This window comes from Ahaetulla prasina, chromosome 5, assembly GCF_028640845.1.
Source record: "Ahaetulla prasina isolate Xishuangbanna chromosome 5, ASM2864084v1, whole genome shotgun sequence".
Classification (NCBI taxonomy): Eukaryota; Metazoa; Chordata; class Lepidosauria; order Squamata; family Colubridae; genus Ahaetulla; species Ahaetulla prasina.
In genome coordinates, this window is record NC_080543.1 from 79989692 (window position 1) to 80013900 (window position 24209).

The 24209-nt window shown below is 42.3% G+C and overlaps 1 protein-coding gene across 1 annotated transcript; it reads right to left on the bottom strand.

Annotated features, from left to right (window-relative positions):
• Window positions 1-9668: 9668 nt before the first annotated feature.
• LOC131199947 (uncharacterized) lies at window positions 9669-20073 on the bottom strand. The gene is made up of 2 exons (XM_058186237.1): window positions 20025-20073; window positions 9669-10369 (listed from the first exon to the last, which is right to left on the bottom strand). The coding sequence occupies exons 1-2, from the start codon at window positions 20071-20073 to the stop codon at window positions 9669-9671; spliced, it is 750 nt and encodes a 249-aa protein (XP_058042220.1).
• Between the last annotated feature and the right edge of the window lie 4136 nt (window positions 20074-24209).

Here is a 24209-nt window from a genome sequence, read left to right on the forward strand (position 1 = left end):
ATATGTCCATAGCTCTGGACAGAAAAAGCAACCCCCACCCCCAACTACCAGCCAAAAAGCCTCCCCAAGGACCATTGACCAGACAGCCCCTCTCACGACCTGCAATACTCTCAACCCCTCAATCAACAAGTTATGAAATGCTACCAGTGTGGCAAAATGGGACACTGGGCTTCTGACTGCCTGGCTCCAGCGCCCATCCCACAACAGCATCCAGCACAGCTGCCCAAGGAAAAAAGCCTCCAAGAAGAAACCCAGACACCAGTCGATTTGCAAGACAAGCCATGGATGTTTCCCTCCCCATTGAAGAGAGTGAGGGACCTCCATCTGCTGAAATGGCTCCCGATGACCCTAGCGGAGAACATGACCCGATGGTGAGTGCACTCATTCCCCACTTTACTATCAAAGTGAACTTAGTAATTCCACTGAGTGGGGAGTGGAGAGAGTTGCCAGCCATTATAGATACCAGCTGTACCAGATGTCTAATTGGGATGTCAATTGTGAACCAACTAGGTATCAAAACACTAACCTTAAAACACCCAATAAAATTCCACCAAGTGGATGGAACATTAATTGGCAACATCCCAGCCACCCAAATCACAGAACTGATTGGCCTAGAAATTGGAAAACATCATGAACTTATAAGATTCATAGTAATTCCAAAGATGTCAGAATCTATAATACTAGGCCTAGCCTGGGTGGACAAATGGGCCCCCACAATCAAGTGGGAAGATGGGTTCCAAAAAATCATATTGGATGTCAGCCCCTTAGCCCCTATCCCCCCTCCCAAGAAACAACCGATCCATGAAAACCACCAAGGGGAGCCAGCAGCCACTGGATCCGACTCACCTCCAGGGGAACCATGCATTCCTAAGGCATATACAGATTTGGCAGAAGCCTTTAGCGAAAAAGAAACCTCCCCCCCCATCGGCCCACTGACTGTGCCATCAAGCTAGAGCCTGGGGCTAAACTACCAAAACCCAGAATGTACTCAATGACACCTGCCAAAATTACTGAGTTAAGGAAGTACATTGACACCAACCTAGCCAGAGGGTTCATCAAACCTGCCAAATCACCAGTGGCCACCCTCGTATTATTTAAAGAGAAGAAAGATGGGTCTTTAAGATTATGTGTTGATTTTCATAATATCAACGCTGTTTGCATACACAACACCTACCCATTACCACTAATGAAGGACTTACTAAACCACCTGTCGAGAGGCAAAATTTTCACCAAGTTGGATTTAAGGGAGGCCTATTATCGGGACTGCATAAGTGAAGGGGATGAATGGAAAACTGCTTTCAACTGCCCCTGGGCAGTTTCCAGTTCCGGGTCATGCCCTTTGGACGGCAGGGGCCCCCAGCAGTCTTCATGCAGCTAATCAATGAAACCCTGCATAGCCACCTATATAACGGGGTTCTTGTCTACTTGGACAATATTCTTATATAAAGGAAAAGTATGGAGGAGCATATCAAATTAGTTAGAAAAGTTTTGAAAAAACTCCTAGCCACCAAACTATACGTGAAGCTGTCAAAATGCGAGTTCCATATGGAATCCTTGGACTACCTGGGCTACCGGGTGTCGAACCAGGGGATTGAAATGGATCCAGGGAAGGTAAAGGCAGTGCTAGACTGGCAACCCCCACGCACACGTAAACAGCTTCAAAGTTTCCTGGGATTTGTGAACTTTTACTGCCAATTCATCCCTTCTTTCATGGAGGTTGTTCTCCCTTTGATGGAATTGCTAAAGACTGGTCCATCTCCTGGCAAGCCGAAACCTAGTCAGCCCCTTGCTTGGATGATGAACTGTCAAAAATCCTTTGAACAGCTAAAACACCTATTCGCAATGGAACCAATTCTCCAGCACCCAGACCCAAATAAACCATTTGTGGTCAGGCAGATGCGAGTGATGTGGCAGTAGCAGCTGTTCTAATGCAAAAGAATGCCCAAAATGAACTAATGACGTGCGCTTACATCTCAAAAAAATTGACGGGCACAGAACGCAGGTGGGCGGTGTGGGAGAAAGAAGATTTTGCCATACGATGGGCTCTCCTATCCTGGAGACAGTTCCTGGAGGGGATGAAAGAACCGTTCTAAGTGTGGACAGACCACAAGAAGCTCGAAGTTCTAAAAACCCCTCAAAAGCTTTCCCCTAAGCAGGTTCGATAGGCTCAGTACTTCAAGCAGTTTAACTACAACCTCAAATACATCCCAGAGGGGGGGGAAACCTACCCCCTTATCAAGAAAGCCCCAGTTTGACAGCCGGCGAGAGGAAATAGTTCACGCTATGATCTCCAAAAGCCAACCAGCAGGCCAAGCTCATGCTTGGGCCAAGCCATGCCAGGGTTCCAACTTCCCAGAGGGCAGGTTGTTAACAGAGCTAAAATCAGGCCTCGCAGCAGATGTCTGGCTCAAAGACAACCTAGCAAACTTTACCCTAAGAGAAGGACTGGCTTGGAAGTGGAGTAAGATTTATGTACCAGCCAGTATGCGACTAATGGTACTGTGGAAAAGTCATGACTCTCGGCTTAGAGGCCACTTTGGTTTTTGAAAACCCTCCATTTGACTAGGAGACAATTCTGATGGTCAAAGATGAAAGCAGATATAGAAGACTACCTAAAGAGCAGCGCCACCTGCACCACCATGAAATCCAGACCAGGAAAGGCCCCTGGGCTTCTCCAAACCGTGGCCGAACCCACGAGGCCCTGGGAGGAGATTGCTATGGATTTCACCCTTGAGCTCCCTGTCAGTGGAGGAAATAGAGTGATTTGGACGGTTGTTGATTTATTTTCCAAACAGGCTCACTTTACTGCCTGCAGCGGATTGCCTTTGGCAAGGAAATTGGTGAAACTGTTCGTGAGTCACATTTACAGACTACATGGAGTTCCAAGGAGAATAATATCAGATTGTGGAGTCCAGATTACTGCTAAATTCTAGAAGGAGTTCCTACGGTCCATTGGGTCATCCCAGGGACTTAGTTCTGCCTTTCATCCAACCACCAATGGAGCTGTTGAGAAATTGAATGCAATGGTGGAGCAGTACATTAGGTGTTATGTAAACTACCAGCAAGAGAACTGGGCAGACTTGTTACCATTTGCAGAAGTGGCATATAATAATGCAGTGCACAGTAGCACGGGGCTCACCCCTTTTCAGATCACCACGGGCATGGATTTTGTGTTGATGCCAGAGCTCCCTATAGAACCTCCCACTTCCATGTCCCTGATGGAATTGATGAATTCATTGAAAAAAGGGTGGGAGGACACTAAGAAAGCTTTAGCTGAATTGGCAGAAAAATATAAAGCCCAAGCCAGCAAACACTGATCTCTTCAACCACCTTTCTGGGTAGGAGATAGAGTGTATTTGTCAACTAAATACCTAAGATTGAGGTTGCCTAGCAAAAAATTTGGTCCCAAATTTATAGGTCCTTTCCCTATAGTAAAGACAATTAACCAGGTGAATGTCCAATTTAGCCTCCCTCAGATATTAGGGAAAGTGCACCCAATGTTTCACAGTGTCTTATTGAAACCAGCTAAGGGATCTTGCTTGAGACCCTTACCAACTGCTCCCCCCTTCCTTTGGTAATCCAGGGGGAGACCCATTATGAAATTTAAAGAATCTTTGACTCTAAACTATACAGGGGTCGCTTAAAATATTTGGTCCACTGGAAGGGGTACCCGTTGTCTGAAGCTACTTGGTTGAAAAGTTGGGATGTAAATGCTGATGCTGTAGTCAAGCAATTTCATGATAAATTCCCTGAGAAACCTAGGGGTCCTCCAGGAGGGGGGAGAGGGGGTTAGGAGAGTATGTGCTGGGTGTTAACAACTTATTTTGGATTTTTGTCTGTTTTGTTTTCCAGAGTGTGTTTTCTTTTGCGGGGGGAGGGGGGGAGACGCCTATCAGATTTGGAAGCCATACTAGGCTGAAGGCTTCCACACGCTGCCACTTTCTCCTGTGTGGGAAAGTAGGGGAGGGGTGGTGGTACAAGGGATTATTAGACATAACAACATTCTTCCTGCCGGTCAAGGTCAGGCTGGGCTCACATCTGGAGAAGGAGTGGCCAGAGTGATGTCTTGAGATGGGATGGTTGTAGATTGGAGCATGTGATCAGCAGAGGGGTCATGAGGGTGGGGATTTTGGGGTTTGTATTACTGAGGGAGGAACCCGGATCCTCAGATTTGGATTTCCACCATCTGTGCCAGCTTACCTATGCTAGTAAAAGAACTTTGAAAGATGTTGGCTTCGGAGTCTTTTCTGCAAGAAGGGTTTTCTGGAATGCTGACAGCATCTTTTGCTAACAAAAGGATTTAATAGAGGAAGAAAAAGAAACTGCTTTTGTGAATTAATGAGTGACATTTTGTTGCTGGGAGTTGTGGATTGGAGAGATTCATTGCTGGAGAAGAAAAAAAGAGATAACATTGCATTGTTTAGACTAAGGGGAGGAGGAACATTGAAGGAGTACTTGCTTGAACAGCTGTGGTAAAGATCAAGATTGAAGCTTGGATGACCTAGGAAAAAAACATTTGAACTGTCTTCCATTTGGAAATAGAAAAAAAAGGGGGGGGGAGACAATATTTTGGACTTGAATTTGGACTACACATAAGTTAAGATAAATAAATCTAAAAAGTTTTTCTCCTCATATCAAAAACATGGAGAACTGGGAGGAATTATAGGAGATGTTTCAAATGGTTTAATGGGAACAAACAAGCAGAACTGTGGTTTAAAAATAAAAAAAAGAAATTATGAAGAAATTATGAGGAAACAAGAAGAACAAAAATATGATGTTGAAAAAGAAACGAGTGAGGATAATATAGACGATCATATTGGGATTGATAGTGAAAGAATAAAAATGGAGACAGGGAAAGATATTTTTAAAAAGAAAGGGAAAAATAAAAGATTGAGGGGGAAAATTAAAAGAGTGAAAAAAATAGATGATTACACTGTGATTAGCAGTGACAGAAAAAAGAGAAGAGGAAGAAATAGAGAAAAATTGAGGGGCAAAATTAAAAAAGTAAAAGAGAGAAAGGAGGTGGAAAAGAGGATGCAAGAAAGGGAGAAAGAAGAAGATAAAAGGACAGGAGAAAGAGAGAAAAATATTAACAGATGGGATTTGGGAGAGACTGAAAGAAAATGGTTAAAAGAAGGAGAAAAATGAATAATAGAAAAGAAATTAAAATAGTGGTAGAATTTTTGTTGTTGTTGGAATAATGGAAATTAGAAGAAATATATAGAGTATTGTAAAAAGGTAATAAAAAGGTTGAAATGAAGTGAATGAAGGAAATAAAAAAGAGAAGGAGGAGAAATAAATTAAATGTGGAAGATATAATGGATATATGTTTTCTTTTTCTGTTTGTGTCTGAGAATGCATGGAATGAGAGAGAATTATAGTTGATGGTAAGGAAATAAATTTTAAATATATAAAGAATTGGAAAATCCAGCAGATGAAATGTGAAAGATAGTATGGTTTTTAAGTGAAAATGATTGAAATTAAGATGTAAAAGGGAATAAAACTGAAATGTTAGTAAATGATGTACACTATTGAAAGAAGATAATAAGTATTGAATTGTGCACAAAAACTCTAAGAAAATAAGAGGTGGAAGGTTGCATTAATTGATTGTAAGATATAAATGGAATAAGATGAAGAAAATGTTAATAGCTAAAATATAGGAGGGGAGGTTTGAGAAATATGCATAATAAATGAGAAAATCGGGGTTGTCTGGACACCAGAAATATTGAAATGAAAACAAATACAGCAATGGAGAGAGATGGAAAGGGAGAAGGAGGGAGAGAGAAAGAAGAAAGGGAAGAGGAGAGGAGGAAAGGTAGGGGAAATAAGAGTAGGAGAGAAGGTTAGATAGGGCGGAAGTAGGGAGAAGGGGGAGAAAGGAAGGGGAAGTAGAGAAAGAGTAGGAGAGGAGAAAGTAGGTAGGATGAAAGGAGGGAGGGAAAGGAGAGAGAAGGAGAAGAAAGGGTTGCTGTGAAAAGGAAAAGATGAAATGGAAGAAAGGCAACCCCAAATATATTTGAATATATTGGGATAAAATTGAAATAGTTAAAAAAAAAGAAAGAGAATGAACACTAATAAAAATTGAGAAATTAGAACTTGAGGGCAAAAGAAGATGTGATTTAATGAAATGAGCAAGGAAATATTAGGAAATGTATAAAAATTATGAAAAAAGAACATACTGGCAAAAATTGTAACTAAGTAAAATATATTTGAATATATTGAATCGTATAAGATATGATATGGCCAATACTCTGTTCACAAATCATGTATGTGTGTAGAGGGGAAACTAAAAAATCAATAAAAACTTGTTCTAAAAAACAACAACACAGAAATCAGATTGACTATGTGCTCTGCAGCCAACGATGGAGAAGTTCTATATAATCAGTAAAAACAAGACCAGGAACTGACTGTGGATCAGATCATGAGCTTCTCATTGCAAAATTTAGGCTTAAATTGAAGAAAGTAGGAAAAAGCACTAGGCCACTCAGGTATGAACTAAAACATATCCCTGATGAATGTACAGTAGAGGTGACAAATAGATTTAAGGAATTAGATCTGATAGAGTGCCTGAAGAACTATGGATGGAGGTTCACAACATTGTACAAGAGGTAGCAACTAAAACCATCCCAAAGAAAAAGAAAGGCAAGAAAGCAAAATGGCCGTCTGAGGAAGCTTTGCAAATAGCTGAGGAAAGAAAGGAGGTGAAAGGCAAGGGAGAAAGAGAAAGGTACACCCAACTGAATATAGAATTCCAGAGAATAGCTAGAAGAGATAAGAATGCCTTCTTAAATGAACAATGCAAAGAAATAGAAGAAAACAACAGAGTAGGAAGGACCAGAGATCTCTTCAAGAAAATTGGAGATATGAAGGGAACGTTTCACGCAAAGATGGGCATGATAAAGGACCAAAATGTCAGGGACCTAACAGAAGCAGAAGAGATTAAGAAGAGGTGGCAAAATAATACAGAAAAATGGCGAAACAATTCTGGGCCAAAATTAAAAAGTGGTTACAGGAAATAAGACAGAAACCAATAAAGGGAAAACCAGAACAATTTTTATTAGGGATTCAAATAGAAAATTATACAAACGATACACAATATTTAAAATTCCATATATTAACTGCAGCACGTATTGCCTATGCCCAAAATTGGAAGAATGAAAATCCGCCAACAAAGGAAGAACTAATTAAAAAAATATTAGAATGTGCAGAGATGGACAAACTTACAAAAGAAATTAAAGAGAAAGAAGGCACAGAATATTATAAGGTCTGGAGCAAAGGGTATCAAAGGTTAGAAAATAGGAACGGTAGATAAATAAAAGTAGAGTAAGATAGAACTAAAATATGTGTAAATAATAGGAAAGGACTGTCTTGAATAGCTGATAAACAGTGATATTTATATAAATGTTGTATGTTTTGTATTTCATTTTAATGTGTTTTAAAAATAAAAATTTTAGACTTCCGGTGGCTCCGCCACGTTGATGGCGGTCTTTTTTAGACCGCTAGCTCTGTGATCGCGTAGAGCTGCTCAGACAGGGCAAATCAGCTGTCTGGTGGCTCAGAAACCTTTCCCTCGGGTAAAGAGGGAAAGGTGAGCATTCCAGCTGAAGTAAAGCCCCCTGGAAAGCCTCAGGAAAGTTTCTGGAGGCTTGAGGGTGAGTGCTCCTTCCTAAGCTCGGAAAAGCTCCGGATCTGGAGTGCTTCTACCCTAATGGCAGAACGAAATGCTGCATCCACTTCTGCAATCAATATGGACCTGTGAATGGATTTTTAACGCAGACGGAGCAAAACAGGAGTACTGGCAGTTATTTGTAAGGAAATTCTAACTCCCAAACCAGAGGATACTTTGTTGGAAAGATCGGAGACGAAGAAAGGAAATGGCGCTTTGTTCTTTGAAAGCGAAAGTTAAGGAAGTGCTTGTTAAAGCAGTTGGTGTTGAAGCTACACGAAGTCTATAAGAAGAGATTAAGTAAATGGAATGAACAAGAACTGATTTATTTTTTATTATAGTGTTCAAGAGGAGATGATTTACTGAATTTTTCCATTTTTAAAAAATTTATCCTTGCCATTTGGCAGATTATAGCTTAACAGGAAATGGCTTTTAAGCAAGCAAAGCCAAATGTTATGAAGGACTGTGAAATCTCTTTAGCTCAAATACAGAAGTTAAAAGAAGATTTTAAGGAATATTTAAGGGCTTTTTTTAAGGAACTCTGGGAGGCTCACATTTCTGTAATAGATCAAAAATTTAATGAAATGGAAAAAGGAATACTGGATTTTAAAAATACAGTGGAAGTTCAGAATAAGGATTTGGAAAGTGTAGTGGATGCATTTAAACACTTAGTAGATTATACTATTCAGATGAATGGAAGAATGGAAGAACTTAATCAAATTAATTTGGATTTGGAAAGGAAAATAGAGGAGGATCAAATGAATCAAATTAATTTGAATTTAGAAAAGAGGGAATACAGGTTAAGGTGGATAGGGCAGATGAAGAAATGGTTATATTACAATATAGGTTAATGAAGTATGCCGTAAGGGTGAGAGGATTGAAGGAATGTAAGCAGGAGAATTTAAAAAAGTTTTTTACACAGGCTTTTGCACAGATAACTGGAGAAAATCCAGATTTTGAAGTTAATATTGAAAAAAATTATTATGTTAACTCCTGGCTGGCTAGACAGAGGCAATTACCAAGAGATGTGGTTTTATTTTACAACTAAGAAGATTAGGTATGGAATGTTACAAGCATTTTATAAAAACAAATTTCAAATATTAGGACAAGATATAATAATGATGAAGGAAATTCCTCCTAAAATGTTAAGAAAGAGAAAAGAATTTCCCTTTTTAGTGGATGAACTTAAGAAACATCAGATACAGTTTAGATGGGACGTTCCAGCTGGTTTAACAGTGAATTATAAAGGAAGAAAACGGGAATTAAAAGAACAAGGAGAGATTCACGTAGCTTCTAAATCAAAGGGTGTTTCTGTTTATGGGAAAGTATAAAAAATTTTTTTTTGAATATAATAACAGAAGAAAGTTAAAATAATAATTTAAATGTTGGAGATGTGATGAGATGTAATGATGTTATTTGATTATATATGGTTTAATTGTTAATAATTGATTTATTTTGGATATAAGTTGGAGATGTAATTTTAGTAATGTTATTTGATTAATTAAGAGTGAGAGATATAATTGGAATTTTATTATTAAGAAAAGTAACTGGTTAAGGATTTAGAAAATGCTTATTAATTTAAATGTTGGAATTATATATGTCGAGATTATTTAGAAAATGTTTAGAATACAATGTTGGGAATATGGGAATGAACTGGAGTTAAATGTTAGATTTAAACAAATTAAAAGGATGATGTTTATTTGATGGATATACAAATATGGACTATAAATATATTTCCTAATTGATTTTTGATTGCCAAATACATTTTAGAAAGCAAACATGGATTACAAGGTATATTGAAGAATAACTCTAGATGGTGTAATATCAGAAGTTGAAATACCGCTTATTGTTGAAGAATGGACGTTAAAATTTATGAACTTAGATGGCAACGTGGAAATATCATATATGAAGGACTGCTTATGCAAGATATATACAGGAATGGAGAAGATAGACCGATACTTAAAAATTGGACTGAAAGACTAAAGGAATCCTTTACCCGATTTTAAGCTCTAGGGAGCATGCGCAAGATGGCGGTGTGATGAATCGGGGCAGAGGCTGGTGGTCCGTTCCTGGGGAGGTTGGGCTGAGGAGGGGGCTTTTTGTCAGCATGGCCCCTGTACCTTGCTGAGGAACACCTTGCCGCCACGATGAGGGTTGTCTTGCCCTCGAGGACGATCGGGGCGACAGAAACGGAGGCATGGAAGACATGGACTGAAACGGAGGCATGGAAAGCGGCGGTTCCTGGGCGTGATTTCCAGGCGCGGCAGGCCTGATTGGGGTGGTGGCTGGCCGCTGGCGGCTTTTCCGGCGTTTCCTGGTGCTCCCCGACGTTCTCTGTTCGCGGCTGCAGTGGCGTGTGGCGGCTGGCGGAGGCGGCGTGGACGACTGATGGTGGCAGCGGTGAGGCCATCTGGGGCAGCGGAGGTGATGGAGTGGCCGAGGACATGCTGAGGCGGTGAGCCGGGATGGCGAAGATCAATGAATTAGGCCTTTGAGGAGGACTGGGGGCCTGTGGGCTTGAAGGGGGAGTGGCTGCTGAGGTTTCTTCCGGATCATTTCGGCCTGTCTCGGCCTGTTTATACTGGCATGTTTGCTTTGCCAGTGAGGGCCGGGCAGCTGGGGTGCCTGGGGAGCTGGCGGTGCTCACCCCTTGAGAGCCAACAGAGCCCACAGCCTTGGTGGAAGGCGCTTGGGCCTTGGTGCCTTAATCAATTTAAACAATGATTAAACAACTCTAGAGACTTTTGGAGCCCTGCTGGGTACCCAGCGGACCCCCTCGAGCCTTGGGGCCCTTGTTGATTGGGGGTTGTTGTGTTTAGGGGACGGTGGTTGCCTTTAAACATCTATGACGCCGGCAGCGATACCCTGATGGGGATGGCGAAGACGGCGATGACGACGGTGACTGTCCCCCTTCCCCCCAGGGGGGCTCTATGGTTTCCCGGGGGCTCCTCTGGGGTCCTTGGGGGGCTCCTTGAGTGGTGGCTAGATGCCAGGGCGGTGACGATGGCGATGGCAAGGCTATCGTGGAAGACGTCCCGCGGTGGCGACGGTCACTGCTCTTTTCTCTCCTTCTGATGGAACCTCCGTGAGAACCTGGGTGGTGGACCATCTTGTTCCACCCAGGATTATGCTGTTTGAACCATGCACTTTTTAAGATCTCCTTGTTTTCCAGCTGGCAGTTTCTGCCCAATAACTGTCGTTTAAGAGCTCGACAAACCAGGATACCACCATTTTCTTCAATCTCTGATGACTTTTTCACATAATCAGCTTCTTGCACTGCGAGATGCCCCCCTCTCGCGGGTGTGGCCCTCCTCTTTACTGAGGGCCTACCTCGATGACGGATTTTGGAATCCCAGGAGGTGGCATGCTTCTAAGAGAGGGTTAAGGAGGTTTTTAAATTCATCTTTTTGTAAACTTTTATCTAATTCAAATAAGGGGTTAGGGGGTGGGGGGGGGGCATGCCCACAGGGGATTAGGCTAGTCCCTTCTATAGTTCACGATCTGGAGGTTTGTAAATCGGAGGTCTTGGAGGAGGTTAAGGCTGTACGGGCACTTCCATCTGCACGGTACTAGGGAGGGGCAGGTATGGCGGAAGCAGGGGCTCGTATCATGTTCGGGGAGTGCGTTCTCGCTGTTTGAAAGCGATACCGCACTCCGGGCCCCTAGGCTTCACTCGGGTCCCGAGTGGTTATATCCCCCGGAACCTGGACCTTCGATTGATGTTGTGCAATGCCAGGTCCGTCATGAATAAGGCCCCCCTCATATTCGATCTTATTCAAGAGGGGGGAGCGGACCTAATGGGCATTACGGAGACCTGGCTGGGCACGAAGGGGGGGTTTCCCCTCACTGAGATGTGCCCGCCGGGTTTCTGTGCGTTTCATCAGCCGACAGCCCAGGGTAGGGGTGGGGGGGTAGCGGTTGTTATTAACGAGAGTCTAGATCCGAGGGAGGTCGCTGTCCCGCAGATAGCCGGTTGTGAAACCCTCTTAATGAGGTGGGGCCGGGGGGTGCAGGTGGGCTTGCTGATCATGTACCTGGCTCCTTGCTATGTGATGGCAGCCCTGCCCGAGCTGCTGGAGATGATAGCCGGGACGGCGGTTGAGACCCCCAGACTTATGGTCATGGGGGATTTCAACTTGCCATCAGTGGGCGATTCATCAATGGTAGCTCGGGAGTTCATGGCTTCCATGACGGCCTTGGACCTGACCCAAGTAGTTGCGGTCCCCACCCACGTCAGGGGTAACATACTGGACTTGATTTTCGTCTCGGGACAGTGGCTAAATGATCTGGAGTTAGGGGAATTAATATCTCAACCCTTGTCATGGTCAGATCATTTACTCCTTCAGCTAGACTTTCGGACCGCTACACCTCACCGCAGGGAGATGGAACCGTTTCAATGGTTCCGTCCCAGGTGCCTGATGGACCCTGAGAGGTTTCTGACGGAGCTTGGGCCATTTCCGAGGGAGTTAGCCCACGGCTCGGCTGAGGAGCTGGTGGCCACCTGGGATGAGGCGGCGGCTGGCGCCTTAGACCGCGTCGTGCCTTTGCGGCTTCTGACCCGGCGACGAACTCGACCAGCTCCTTGGTATAACGAGGAGCTGAGAGAGATGAAGCGCCGGAAAAGAAGCCTAGAGAGCGCCTGGAGGTCCAGCCGCTCCGAACCTGACCGAACACTAGTAAGGTCATATATTCAGCCCTACCTAGTGGCGATCAGGGCGGCAAAACATAACTATTTCTCCGCACTCATCGCATCGGCAGATAATCGCTCAGCCACCCTGTTTAGGGTGACCCGCTCCCTGCTCACGCAGGAGGCTCGGGAGGACCCCTTACAGGGACGCGCTGAGGATTTTGTTCAGTATCTGTCTGATAAAATCGCTCAGATTTGGGACGGCTTGGACACTGATTGGATAGATTCAGGTGGGATGGCGGAGACAAGTCTTGAGAATGTTATCTGGGCTGAGTTCGATCCTGTGACTCCTGAGGACATGGACAGGTTGTTGGGTAGGTTGAACTCCACCACATGTTTATTGGACCCGTGTCCCTCCTGGATGGTGCTGGCCACTCGGGAGGTTACACGAGGCTGGCTCCAGGAAGTTACCAACGCTTCCTTGTTGGAGGGTGTCTTCCCCGCCGCTTTGAAAGAGGAAGTGGTGAGGCCCCTCCTCAAGAAGCCCTCCCTGGACCCAGCTGTTTTAGCGAACTATCGTCCAGTCTCCAACCTTCGCTTCTTAGCGAAGGTTGTTGAGAGTGTGGTGGCAAATCAGCTTCCTCAACACCTGGAGGAAACTGTCTATCTGGACCCGTTCCAGTCCGGTTTCAGACCCGGTTACAGCACCGAGACGGCTTTGGTCGCGTTGGTGGATGACCTCTGGAGAGCCCGGGACAGGGGTTGTTCCTCTGTCCTGGTTCTATTAGATCTCTCGGCGGCTTTTGATACCATCGACCATGGTATCCTGCTGCGACGGTTGGGGGGATTGGGGGTGGGAGGCACCGTTTATCGCTGGTTCTCCTCCTATCTCTCTAACCGTTCGCAGACGGTGTTGGCAGGGGGGCAGAGGTCAACCCCTAGGCTCCTCACTTGTGGGTGCCTCAGGGGTCTGTTCTCTCGCCTCTCCTGTTCAACATCTATATGAAGCCGCTGGGTGAGGTTATCCGTGGTTTCGGGGTGGATTATCATCTGTACGCTGATGATACTCAGCTGTACATTTCCACCCCGAACCACCCCAATGAAGCCGTTGAGGTGATGGGCCGGTGTCTTGAGGCCGTGCGGGTCTGGATGGGGAGGAACAGGCTCCGACTCAACCCTTCCAAGACAGAGTGGCTGTGGGTGCCGGCGTCCCGGTACAGTCAGCTTACACCATCGCTGACTGTGGGGGAGGAAGTACTGACCCCCAGGGAGGGAGTGCGCAACTTAGGCGTTCTCCTGGATGATCGGCTGTCCTTAGAGGAACATCTGACAGCCGTCGCCAGGGGAGCTTTTTATCAGGTCCACCTGAGCCGCCAGTTGCGCCCCTTCCTTGACCGGGACGCCTTACGCACGGTCACTCACGCCCTCGTCACTTCCCGCCTGGACTATTGCAATGCTCTCTACATGGGGCTCCCCTTGAAGAGCACCCGGAGGCTCCAGTTAGTCCAGAACGCGGCCGCGCGGGTGATAGAGGGAGCACCGCGTTGCTCCCATATAACACCTATCCTGCGCAGCCTACACTGGCTACCGGTAGTCTTCCTGGTGCAATTCAAGGTTTTGGTTACCATCTTTAAAGCGCTCCATGGCTTAGGACCGGGATACCTTCGAGACCGCCTTCTGCCGCCGATTGCCTCCCAACGACCTGTGCGCTCCCACAGAGTGGGCCTCCTCAGGGTGCCGTCGACCAAACAATGCAGGTTGGCGACCCCCAGAGGGAGGGCCTTCTCTGTGGCGGCACCAGCCCTGTGGAACGAGCTTCCTCCGGGATTACGACAACTCCCCGACCTCCGGACCTTCAGACAGGAACTGAAGACTTTATTATTCCAGCGTGCGGGACTAGCCTAAGAATAAAATGTTTTAGTTAAATTTTAATGGGGGTTTTACTGGTTTTTATTGTTTTAGTGATCAGGCCAGGATAATATTTAGTTTTAACTGGGTTTTAATGCTTATTTATTATATTGTTTTTAATATGCCTGTGAACCGCCCTGAGTCCTACGGAGATGGTGCGGTATATAAGTTTGATAAATAAATAAATAAATAAATAAAAAGTTAAATAGTTTATGAATGGAAAGACTGTAAATTGTATTGTTACAATCTTTTCTTCGTTTTTATGGAAAAGGGGAGTTAAGGGCTTAGAGAGGGGTGGGAGCTTTTGGATGATTAGTATATTTTAGTTTGTGATTGTTGGCATTATACCCTGTATTTGCTCTGGGAAGTCTGGGGGGGGGGAGGGAGTGGGGGAAGGAGGGAAGGGGGAGGGAAGAGGGTTAGGGTGGGAGGGATGGGGGGGATGTATGGGGAAAAATTTTGTAAAACTTTTGTTAATAAAAAAAATAAAAAACTTTAACAGGAAAACATTTTGTAAGTATTTCCTTGTAGGTGGCCGACAACATCATCTGATAATTTGTTCCCCATATTTTTTCCCAGTCCTCTGATTCAATATTATACCCAAAAATGTTTGCCCAAATTATCATTGTTTCCTTCACCATTTCCTCCTCCATTTTAAACTGAAGGAGGCATTTATATATTTTGGTAATTATTTTCTCTTCAGTCCCAGTTAATATCTTATCCATTTCCTGTTGGTCAGTTTGGAATCCATATACTTCTAAGTCTTTTTTGTATTTTGTTTGAATTTGTAAATAGGGCCACCAGTCAATTTTGATTTCTTCTTCTAATAATTTTTGCCTAGATTTCAAATTCCTTAATCTATCTAACAGTTCCTTGTATGTTACTATTTTAGTAACATTGTCGATTGTTTCCATTGTTTCCATTGCTTCCATTGTCGATACCCATCTTGGAATTTTTGGATAGAAGTTCCTTTTAATTTTTGTCCAGGTTTCTAATAGTACTTCTCTCACTTGATGCCTCTGGAAATATTTATGGGCTTTGTCTTTTCCATCCCAAATAAAGGTGTGCCAACCTTTCTGCAAGTCATGGTCCTCTATTGTTAAAATTCTTCCATTCTTCAAGTTTATCCATTCTCTGAGCCATGACAATATTGCAGCCTGGTGATATAGTTCCCAATCTGGGAGGCCAAATCCACCCTTACTTCTGGCATCTTGTAACATTTTAAATTTGATTTGGGTATTTTCCCTAGCCAAATTAATTTACTAATAATTTTATTCAATTTGTCAAAAAATATTTTCCCCAATTTTATAGACACCGTTTGAAACAAATATAAAACTTTAGGTAAGATGTTCATCTTTATCGTGGTGATTCTCCCAATCAATGAAATTTGTAGTTTTGCCCAATTTTCTAAGTCTTTTTGAATTTGTTGCAGTAATTTAGAGTAATTGTCTTGCTTTATTGAAGATATTTTTGCTGTAAGCCAAACTTTATCTTTTTGACAATTTGAATTCCTAGTTTCTCTCCTAATTTCTTATCCTGTCTTTTTGTGAGGTTCTTTGTAATTATCTTTGTTTTGTTTTTATTTATTTTCAGGCCATCTACAGTTCCAAATTTCTCTATTTCGTGTAAGAGCTTTTCTCCTGTTTCCAAGGGGTCCTCTAATATGAATGCCATGTCATTTGCGAAGGCCTGTGTTTTATATTCTTTTTGATTTTTAACCCTTTAATTTCCTTATTTCCCCTTACTTGTACCAATAATATCTCCAATGAAAGAATGAATAAAAGGGGGGATAATGGACAGCCTTGTCTAACCCCTTTATTTATTTCAACTTCTTCTGTGAGATCTCCGTTGACCATGATTTTTGCTGTTTGCTTCAAATAAATTGTCTTAATCGTTTCTATAAATTTGTTGCTAAATTGCATCCCAATAAGTTGATTAATTAAAAACTGCCAATTCAAGTTGTTGAATGCCTTTTGTGCATCTACCATTATCACTGCCAATTGTTTTTCTGGGTGCGCCTCATAATATTCTAGAATATTCATTATCATCCTTGTATTGTTTTTAATTTGTCATTTGGGTAAAAACCCGTTTTGATCCGAATAATTTTGTTTAATATCTTTTTTAATCTTTCTGCAATTATAGTTGCCAGGTTTTTATAGTTGGCATTTAATAGCGAGATTAGCCTATAATTTTGAATAAATTGATTATGCGTGCTTTCTTTGGATATTAATACTATATATGCTTCCTTCCAAGTATTTGTCATTTTGGCTTTTTCTAGTACCTCATTATACGTATCCAACATAATTTCTTCCAAAACTCGCTGAAATTTTTAATATATTTCTGCCGGAATTCCATCTGTCCCTGGTGTTTTGTTATTTTTCTGTTTTTTAATTGCCTCTCTTAACTCTGTTAAGGTAATTTCCCCATTAAACATTTCTTTGTCTTCTTCTGTTATATTTGGCAAATTTCTCCCCTGTAAGTAATTTATAATATTTTCTTCTTTAATATTTTCTTGACTATATAATGTTTGAAAGTAATTTTGGATAATTTTTTTTTCTCCTCAATTCTGTGGTGGAAGTTCCCTTGTTCATCTTGTAGATGTATTAATTTTTTTGCTTTTGCTTTTTTTCAATTTATGGGCGAGCCATCTCCCTGGTTTATTCGCCGATTCAAAATAATTTTGTTTTGCCAATTTAATATTCCTGTTGTAGTAAACTAATTTTATGTTTCATTAGGTCTATTTGCTTTTTTATTTCCATATTTTGGGGATCTTTCTGGAGTGATAGTTCTAATTTTTTCAGCTTCTCCCATGTTAGTGTTTGTTGCTCCTTCTTCTCTTTATTTCTCCTTGTGGTGTACGCGATAGTTATCCTTCTCATGTAGGCTTTGGCAGTGTCCCATAAGTTTTGTAATGTAGTGTCTTCATTCCTATTCTCTTTAAGGAACATCTTCCCATTGTTTGTGAATATTGTTTTTCTTTAACAATTCTTTGATCTAATGTCCATCTCTTCTTTTTTGCCCTACCTTTCCATTTTAATACTAAGGGACTATGGTCCGCCCAGGTGTTTGGCTTGATGTCCATCTCTTCTAGATTATTGATCAATTCTGAAGTCATCCAGGCCATGACTATGCAAAACCAAGAGTTATGCAGATGAGACAAGAAGGTGTATTGTTTTTCCTGCTTGTTTAATTGTCTCCATGTGTCACCTAGATTGAATCTCTTGCCATTTCAAAAAAAGCATTTGATAGTTTTCGTCTTTTATTTTTATTTTCTTTCATTTTTTTACAGTCCAATTTGTTAACTACCACTCAGTTAAAGTCCCCTATTATACAAATATTTGTGCCCTCTAGTTCTGTTAATTTCCTATGTAATTTATTATAGAATTTTTCTTGTTTTATACTTGACTTGATGCATAGATTGTTACGAACAGTATTTTCTTATAATTTGTACTTATTTCCATTATTAGAATTCTTCCATCCCTATCGCCAAATATTTTCCTGGGATTTAACCAATCTTTTATATATATAGCAATCTCTCTTTTTTTATTTTGTGCCAATGCCAAAAATACTTCCCCTAATTTGGGACACCTTATGAGATCCCTATGTTTTTCTTTAATGTGTACCTCCTGGAGACAAATGATATCCATTTTTTTGTAGTCTTAATAATATTTGTTTACATTTGGTAGCTGTGTTAATGCTGTTTATATGTAATGACAGCATCTTTATTTCATTTTCCATCTTCTTACTTCTCTGCTAATTTCAGTCCTCTCTTTGCTCTGTTCTCAGTCTGTGCTTTGGTTCTGACTCCTTTCTCTCTTGTTGGTCTGTTTCCTTGTGGTCTCTTATGTCCTGTTCTACATTTTTTTCTTCCGATGTCTGATCTTCCTGACTTTTACTTTCTCCTTCTTTCCTACTGTCTTGTTCATCTTCCCTGCTTATATAGTGATCATAGAACTCCTGGGCCTTTTCCAATGTGTCGATCTGAAATTTTTTCTCCTGCCACGATATCAACATCCCCTCTGGGATGAGCCATCAGAACATCACTCTATATTTTAGTAGTTGTGAAGACAGGAAATGATAACTTCACCTTTGCTCTCTTACTCTTTTTGGAATCTGTTTTAATACAATGATATACTTCATGTCTTATTTTCTTCCTGACAAATTTAACATGGACTTCTCTCAGAAGTCTGTTCCTTCGTGCATAGTTTGTATGGATTCTGTATGCCTCAACAATTTCATTTTTCAGTTCAAGTTTACTTTTTTGCACTATTTCCGCTAGCAGCTCAGCCATCAATGCCGGGAGATTTTCTTCTTTGTTTTCAGGAACATTTTGAAAGCAGAGATATACCATCGATTTCTCCATCTCCAGATTTATTATAGCTCCTTCCAATTCCCTATGTTCTGCCATCATTTTATTTGTTGCCATGTCCATTTTTTTCCATATGTTCCATTTTAGCCTCTACCAATTTTGTTCATTTTTACTTATCGTCTCTTACATTTTACCAATTTTATCATTAAGCTTTCTTATCTCCTCCTTTATCTCCCCCTTTACTTCTCCCATGTCAATTTTGATGTCTTTGTGATTAGTTGTCATAACCTCCTGCATTTTTAGCATTGTTTCTTGTATAGCTAATAGAGTTGACTGCATCTGTTGTAAATTAGCATAGAGCCAGCTTTTTCACCCCCCAACATTGCTTCCACTGACTTTGATCCTGAGGGGGAAGCTGTCATTGAAGTTATTTTTTTCACCTCTGCTTTAGAGATTGTAGTAGTTATGCTAGTCATTTTGATATTCCTGAAAATTTTTTTCCACAATACCATATACTTTCCCCCCCTTTTTTCTTCCCCTTTAACTGTTATGATATTTCCCAATAATAACCTCTTATTTATATTATTCTGTAATAATATAGTCCTTATTTAAATAGATTCCAATTCTTAAGCATCAATTTACAAGTAGGCTATTAATATTTAATTAATTACTATCAATATATAAATATTTATATAGATATATAAATCAGTAATTTATTTATCAATAATAATACTGTCCTTCCTAAGCTTCTATAGCCTTTACAGATGGCAACCTTAATTATATTCCTACATTTCTATGCCTACTACTCTATTCACTTACAATTAAGTATTAACAATAAATATATCTGAGTATATAATAAGTACAAATATAAATATTGATTGATTATAATTAATTGTAGATATTTCAGTAAATGTGTGTATGTGTGTGTGTGTGTGTGTACGTGCATGTATGGAGTATTAAAAGTTCTTCAGTAAATTGTTATCAAATATAAAGATTTTTTTATTTGTTTTTTAAGACAAATAATAAAACAAAGTTTTTTGATCCTTTCCTTCAAGATGTCTTCTTTATTCAGAACTGCACAGTCATGTTCATTGTCAGTAGCTCAGCAGTAACTCCATTTTACTCTGTTGCTCCAGCATATCCTTCAAGTCCAACACTTTCTCTCTTACCCCCCAACTGCAATAACTAGAGTTATAAAGTTTCTTCTGGCACCAAAAAAGTAGCAAACACTTTCCAATCCACTTGTTTGCTCCACTCACCACAATAAGTTCCTTCCTGTTTGACAGCTCTCGATTTCCACTCCCACCGCTGTCTTGCCATTCAAACTCCTCCTTGGAATCTCACTTTGCCGCTTCTCTTTCAAGTCCTTTGACAATCTCTGAGAGTTTCCCCTTTCTGGCACTTTTCTTCTCCTTTCTCTGAATCTTCAAGCTGCTTTCCACTATTCTCTCCCTGTATAGCTCATTGGGACCTCACACCTCTGGATCTGCCATTCTTAAGCGGATTTCTCTCACGCTTATCCGGAGGGCTGTTCTCGCCAAACGGGCACTCGCACTGCTCCATATTCAGCTCCGAAGAAACCCTTCCACCTCACTGATCCCTCCAGGATCCGACCTGCTTCCAAAGGCTTCAAAAGCACAAAAATTCAGGCACAAACTAGTGGAGCTCTGCTCATTTGCCCTGCTGCAGCGTGATGTCACCTCACACATGTGAGCCATCTGTTGCCTGATAAAATTTACACCTCAAAGTCCCATTTTGTGAACTGTTCAAATGATGCAGACTGTCTTCCCAAAACAAAAAGACTGCATTGGATTGGTGAAGGATGAACTGTGGATGGCCTGTTGGGGGGAAAAGGGGAATTTATCTATGTTGGCTTTTGCAGGGAAACTTTAGAACTGACTTTGCTGCTGCTCTGCCTAAATGGATCTTTCATTGAAGTTGAAAGTAACTTTTATGTGCCAGGAGGTTGTTGTTGTTTTTTTGTTTTGTTTTTTTGAATATGCCAAATGGGACAGTTGACACTACCATATTATACACATACAGTATGTGACAGGCAATCACAGAATACATATTATATATTTATTTGAATGTATATCATAATCTTACCATGAGTTCAACAGTTGCTCTAACATCTGTAGTCATGAAAGCCTTTGAAAGGCTAGTCCTTTCCTACTTGAAAACCATCATGGATCCATTGTTAGACCCCTTGCAATTTGCATACCAAGCAAATAGACCAACATATGATGCTATTAATATGGCTCTGCACTACATCTTACAACATCTTGAATCTTCAAAGACCTATGTAAGGGTCCTCTTTGTAGACTTTAGTTCAGCATTCAATACCATCATTCCAGATACTCTTCTAATTTCTAAGCTAAACCAGCTACAAGTACCTGAACAGACTTGTAAGTGGATCACAAGCTTCCTAACAAACAGGAAGCTAAGCAAGATCACATCAGATATCTGTACAATTAGCACAGGGGCCCCCCAAGGCTGTGTGCTCTCCCCACTTCTCTTCTCTCTGTATACCAATGACTGCATCTCCAATGATCCATCTGTTAAACTACTGAAGTTTGCAGATGACACAACAGTGATTGGTCTCATTCAAGACAATGACAAATCCGCATATAGACGTGAGGTCGAACGACTAGCCTTGTGGTGCGACCGAAACAATCTGGAACTGAACACACTCAAAACTGTAGAAATGGTGGTAGACTTTAGGAGAAACCCTTCCATACTTCCACCTCTTACAATACTTGACAAAACAGTATCAACAGTAGAAACCTTCAAATTTCTAGGTTCTATCATATCGCAAGATCTAAAATGGACAGTTAACATCAAAAACATCATCAAAAAAGGACAACAAAAAATGTTATTTCTGCACCAACTCAGTAAGCTCAACCTGCCCAAGGAGCTACTGATCCAGTTCTACAGAGGAATTATTGAGTCTGTCATTTGCACCTCTATAACTGTCTGGTTTGGTTCTGCAACCCAACAAGAAAGACAGACTTCAGAAGATAATTAGAACTGCAGAAAAATAATTGCTACCAACCTGCCTTCCATTGAGGACCTGTATACTGCACAAATCAAGAAGAGGGCCATGAAAATATTTACAGATCCCTCACATTTATTTATTTTATTTATTTATTTATTACATATTTATACCGCCTTTCTCCTGAAGGACTCAGGGCGGTGTACAGCCAAAACAAAATACAAAACATATACAATTAAAACGAATTAAAATGTAACAATTATTAAATGGCTCAGAATTAAAATGAATTTAAAATTTAAAATATTAATAAAACCCAATTTAAAATCAATCTATTTATGCCAGTCCTGCTTGAATTAATAAATATGTTTTTAGCTCACGACGGAAGGTCCGAAGATCAGGCACTTGACGTAGACCAGGGGGGAGTTCATTCCAGAGCGTCGATGCTCCCACAGAGAAGGCCCTACTCCTGGGGGCCGCCAGCCGACATTGTTTGGCGGACGGCACCCTGAGGAGACCCTCTCTATGAGAGCGTACGGGTCGGTGGGAGGCATAGGGTAACAGCAGGCGGTCTCGTAAGTACCCGGGTCCTAAGCCATGGAGCGCTTTAAAGGTGGTAACCAGAATCTTGAAGCGCACCTGAAAGACCACAGGAAGCCAGTGCAGACTACGGAGCAGTGGTGTTACGTGGGAGCCACGAGCGGCTCCCATTACTACTCGCGCAGCTGTATTCTGGACTAACTGCAGCCTCCAGGTGCACCTCAAGGGCAGCCCCATGTAGAGAGCATTGCAGTAATCCAGCCGAGACGTAACCAGAGCGTGAGTGACTGTGCATAAGGCATCCCGGTCAAGGAAGGGACGCAACTGGCGAACCAAGCGGACTTGGTAAAAGGCCCTCCTGGAGACGGCCGCCAGATGTTCATCAAAGGACAGCCGTCCATCCAGGAAGACGCCCAAGTTGCGAACCACCTCCTTTGGGGCCACTAACTCGCCCCCAACAGTCAGCTGCGGATGCAGCTGACTGTACCGGGGTGCCGGCATCCACAGCCACTCCGTCTTGGAGGAATTGAGCTTGAGTCTGTTTCTCCCCATCCAGACCCGTACAGCTTCCAGGCACCGGGACAGCACTTTGACCGCTTCGTTGGGGTGGTCCGGGGTGGAAAAGTACAGCTGGGTATCATCAGCGTACAGATGATAACTCACCCCAAAACCACTGATGACCTCACCCAGCGGCTTCATATAGATGTTGAACAGAGTAGGCGAGAGAATCGACCCCTGAAGTACCCCACAAGTGAGGCACCTCGAGGACGACCTCTGCCCCCCTGTCAACACCGTCTGCGACCGGTCGGAGAGATAGGAGGAGAACCACCGATAAACGGTGCCTCCCACTCCCAATCGCTCCAACCGGCGCAGCAGGATATCATGGTCGATGGTATCAAAAGCCGCTGAGAGATCTAATAGGACCAGGGCAGAGGAACAACCCCTGTCCCTGGCCCTCCAGAAGTCATCCACCAACGCGACCAAAGCCGTCTCCGTGCTGTAACCGGGTCGGAAGCCGGACTGGAATGGGTCTAGATAGACAGCTTCCTCCAGGTATTGGGGAAGCTGCCATGCAACCACACTCTCTACAACCTTCGCTAAAAAGTGAAGGTTGGAGACTGGACGATAATTTCCCAAAATAGCTGGGTCCAGGGAAGGCTTCTTCAGGAGAGGTCTCACCACCGCCTCTTTCAAGGCGGCGGGGAAAACCCCTTCAACCAAAGAAGCATTTATAATCCCCTGGAGCCAGCCTCGTGTCACTTCCTGAGCAGCCAGTACTAACCAGGAAGGACACGGGTCCAGTAAACATGTAGTTGCATGCAACCTCCCCAGCAACCTGTCCACGTCCTCGAGAGCCACAGAATCAAACTCATCCCAAATAACCTCCACAAGACGTGTCTCTGCCATCTCGGCTGAATCATCACAATCATGGTCCAAGCCATCATGAAGCTGAACGATTTTATCGTATAGATAACCGTTAAACTCCTCAGCTTGTCCCTGTAGGGGGTCATCCCGACCCTCCTGTTGAAGGAGGGAACGGGTCACCTGAAACAAGGCGGCCGGGCGGTTATCTGCCGATGCAATGAGGGTGGAAACGTAGGAACACTTCGCCTCCCTCATTGCCACTAGGTAGGTCTTAGTAAAAGACCTCACTAGTGTCCGATCAGCCTCGGAACGGCTGGACCTCCAAATACTCTCTAGGCGTCTTCTCCGGCATTTCATCTCTCTCAGCTCCTCGGAGAACCAGGGAGCCAATTCTGGCCATAAACTGTTTCAACTCCTAACATCAAAATGACGCTATAGAGCACTGCAAACCAGAACAACTAGATACAAGAACATTTTTTCCCTGAAGACCATCACTCTGCTAAACAAATAATTCCCTCAACACTATCAAACTATTTACTAAATCTACACTACTATTAATCTTCTCATCGTTTCCATCACTAATCTCTTTCCACTTATGACTGTATGGCTGTAACTTTTTGTTGCTATCATTAAGCGTTAAATTGTACCCTATGACCATCATTTGTGTTGTAAATGTTGTACCTTGATGAAGGTATTTTTTTCTTTTTCTTTTTCTTTTATGTACACTGAGAGCATATGCACCAAAACAAATTCCTTGTGTGTCCAATCACACTTGCCCTATAAATTGTATTCTATTCTATGAGTT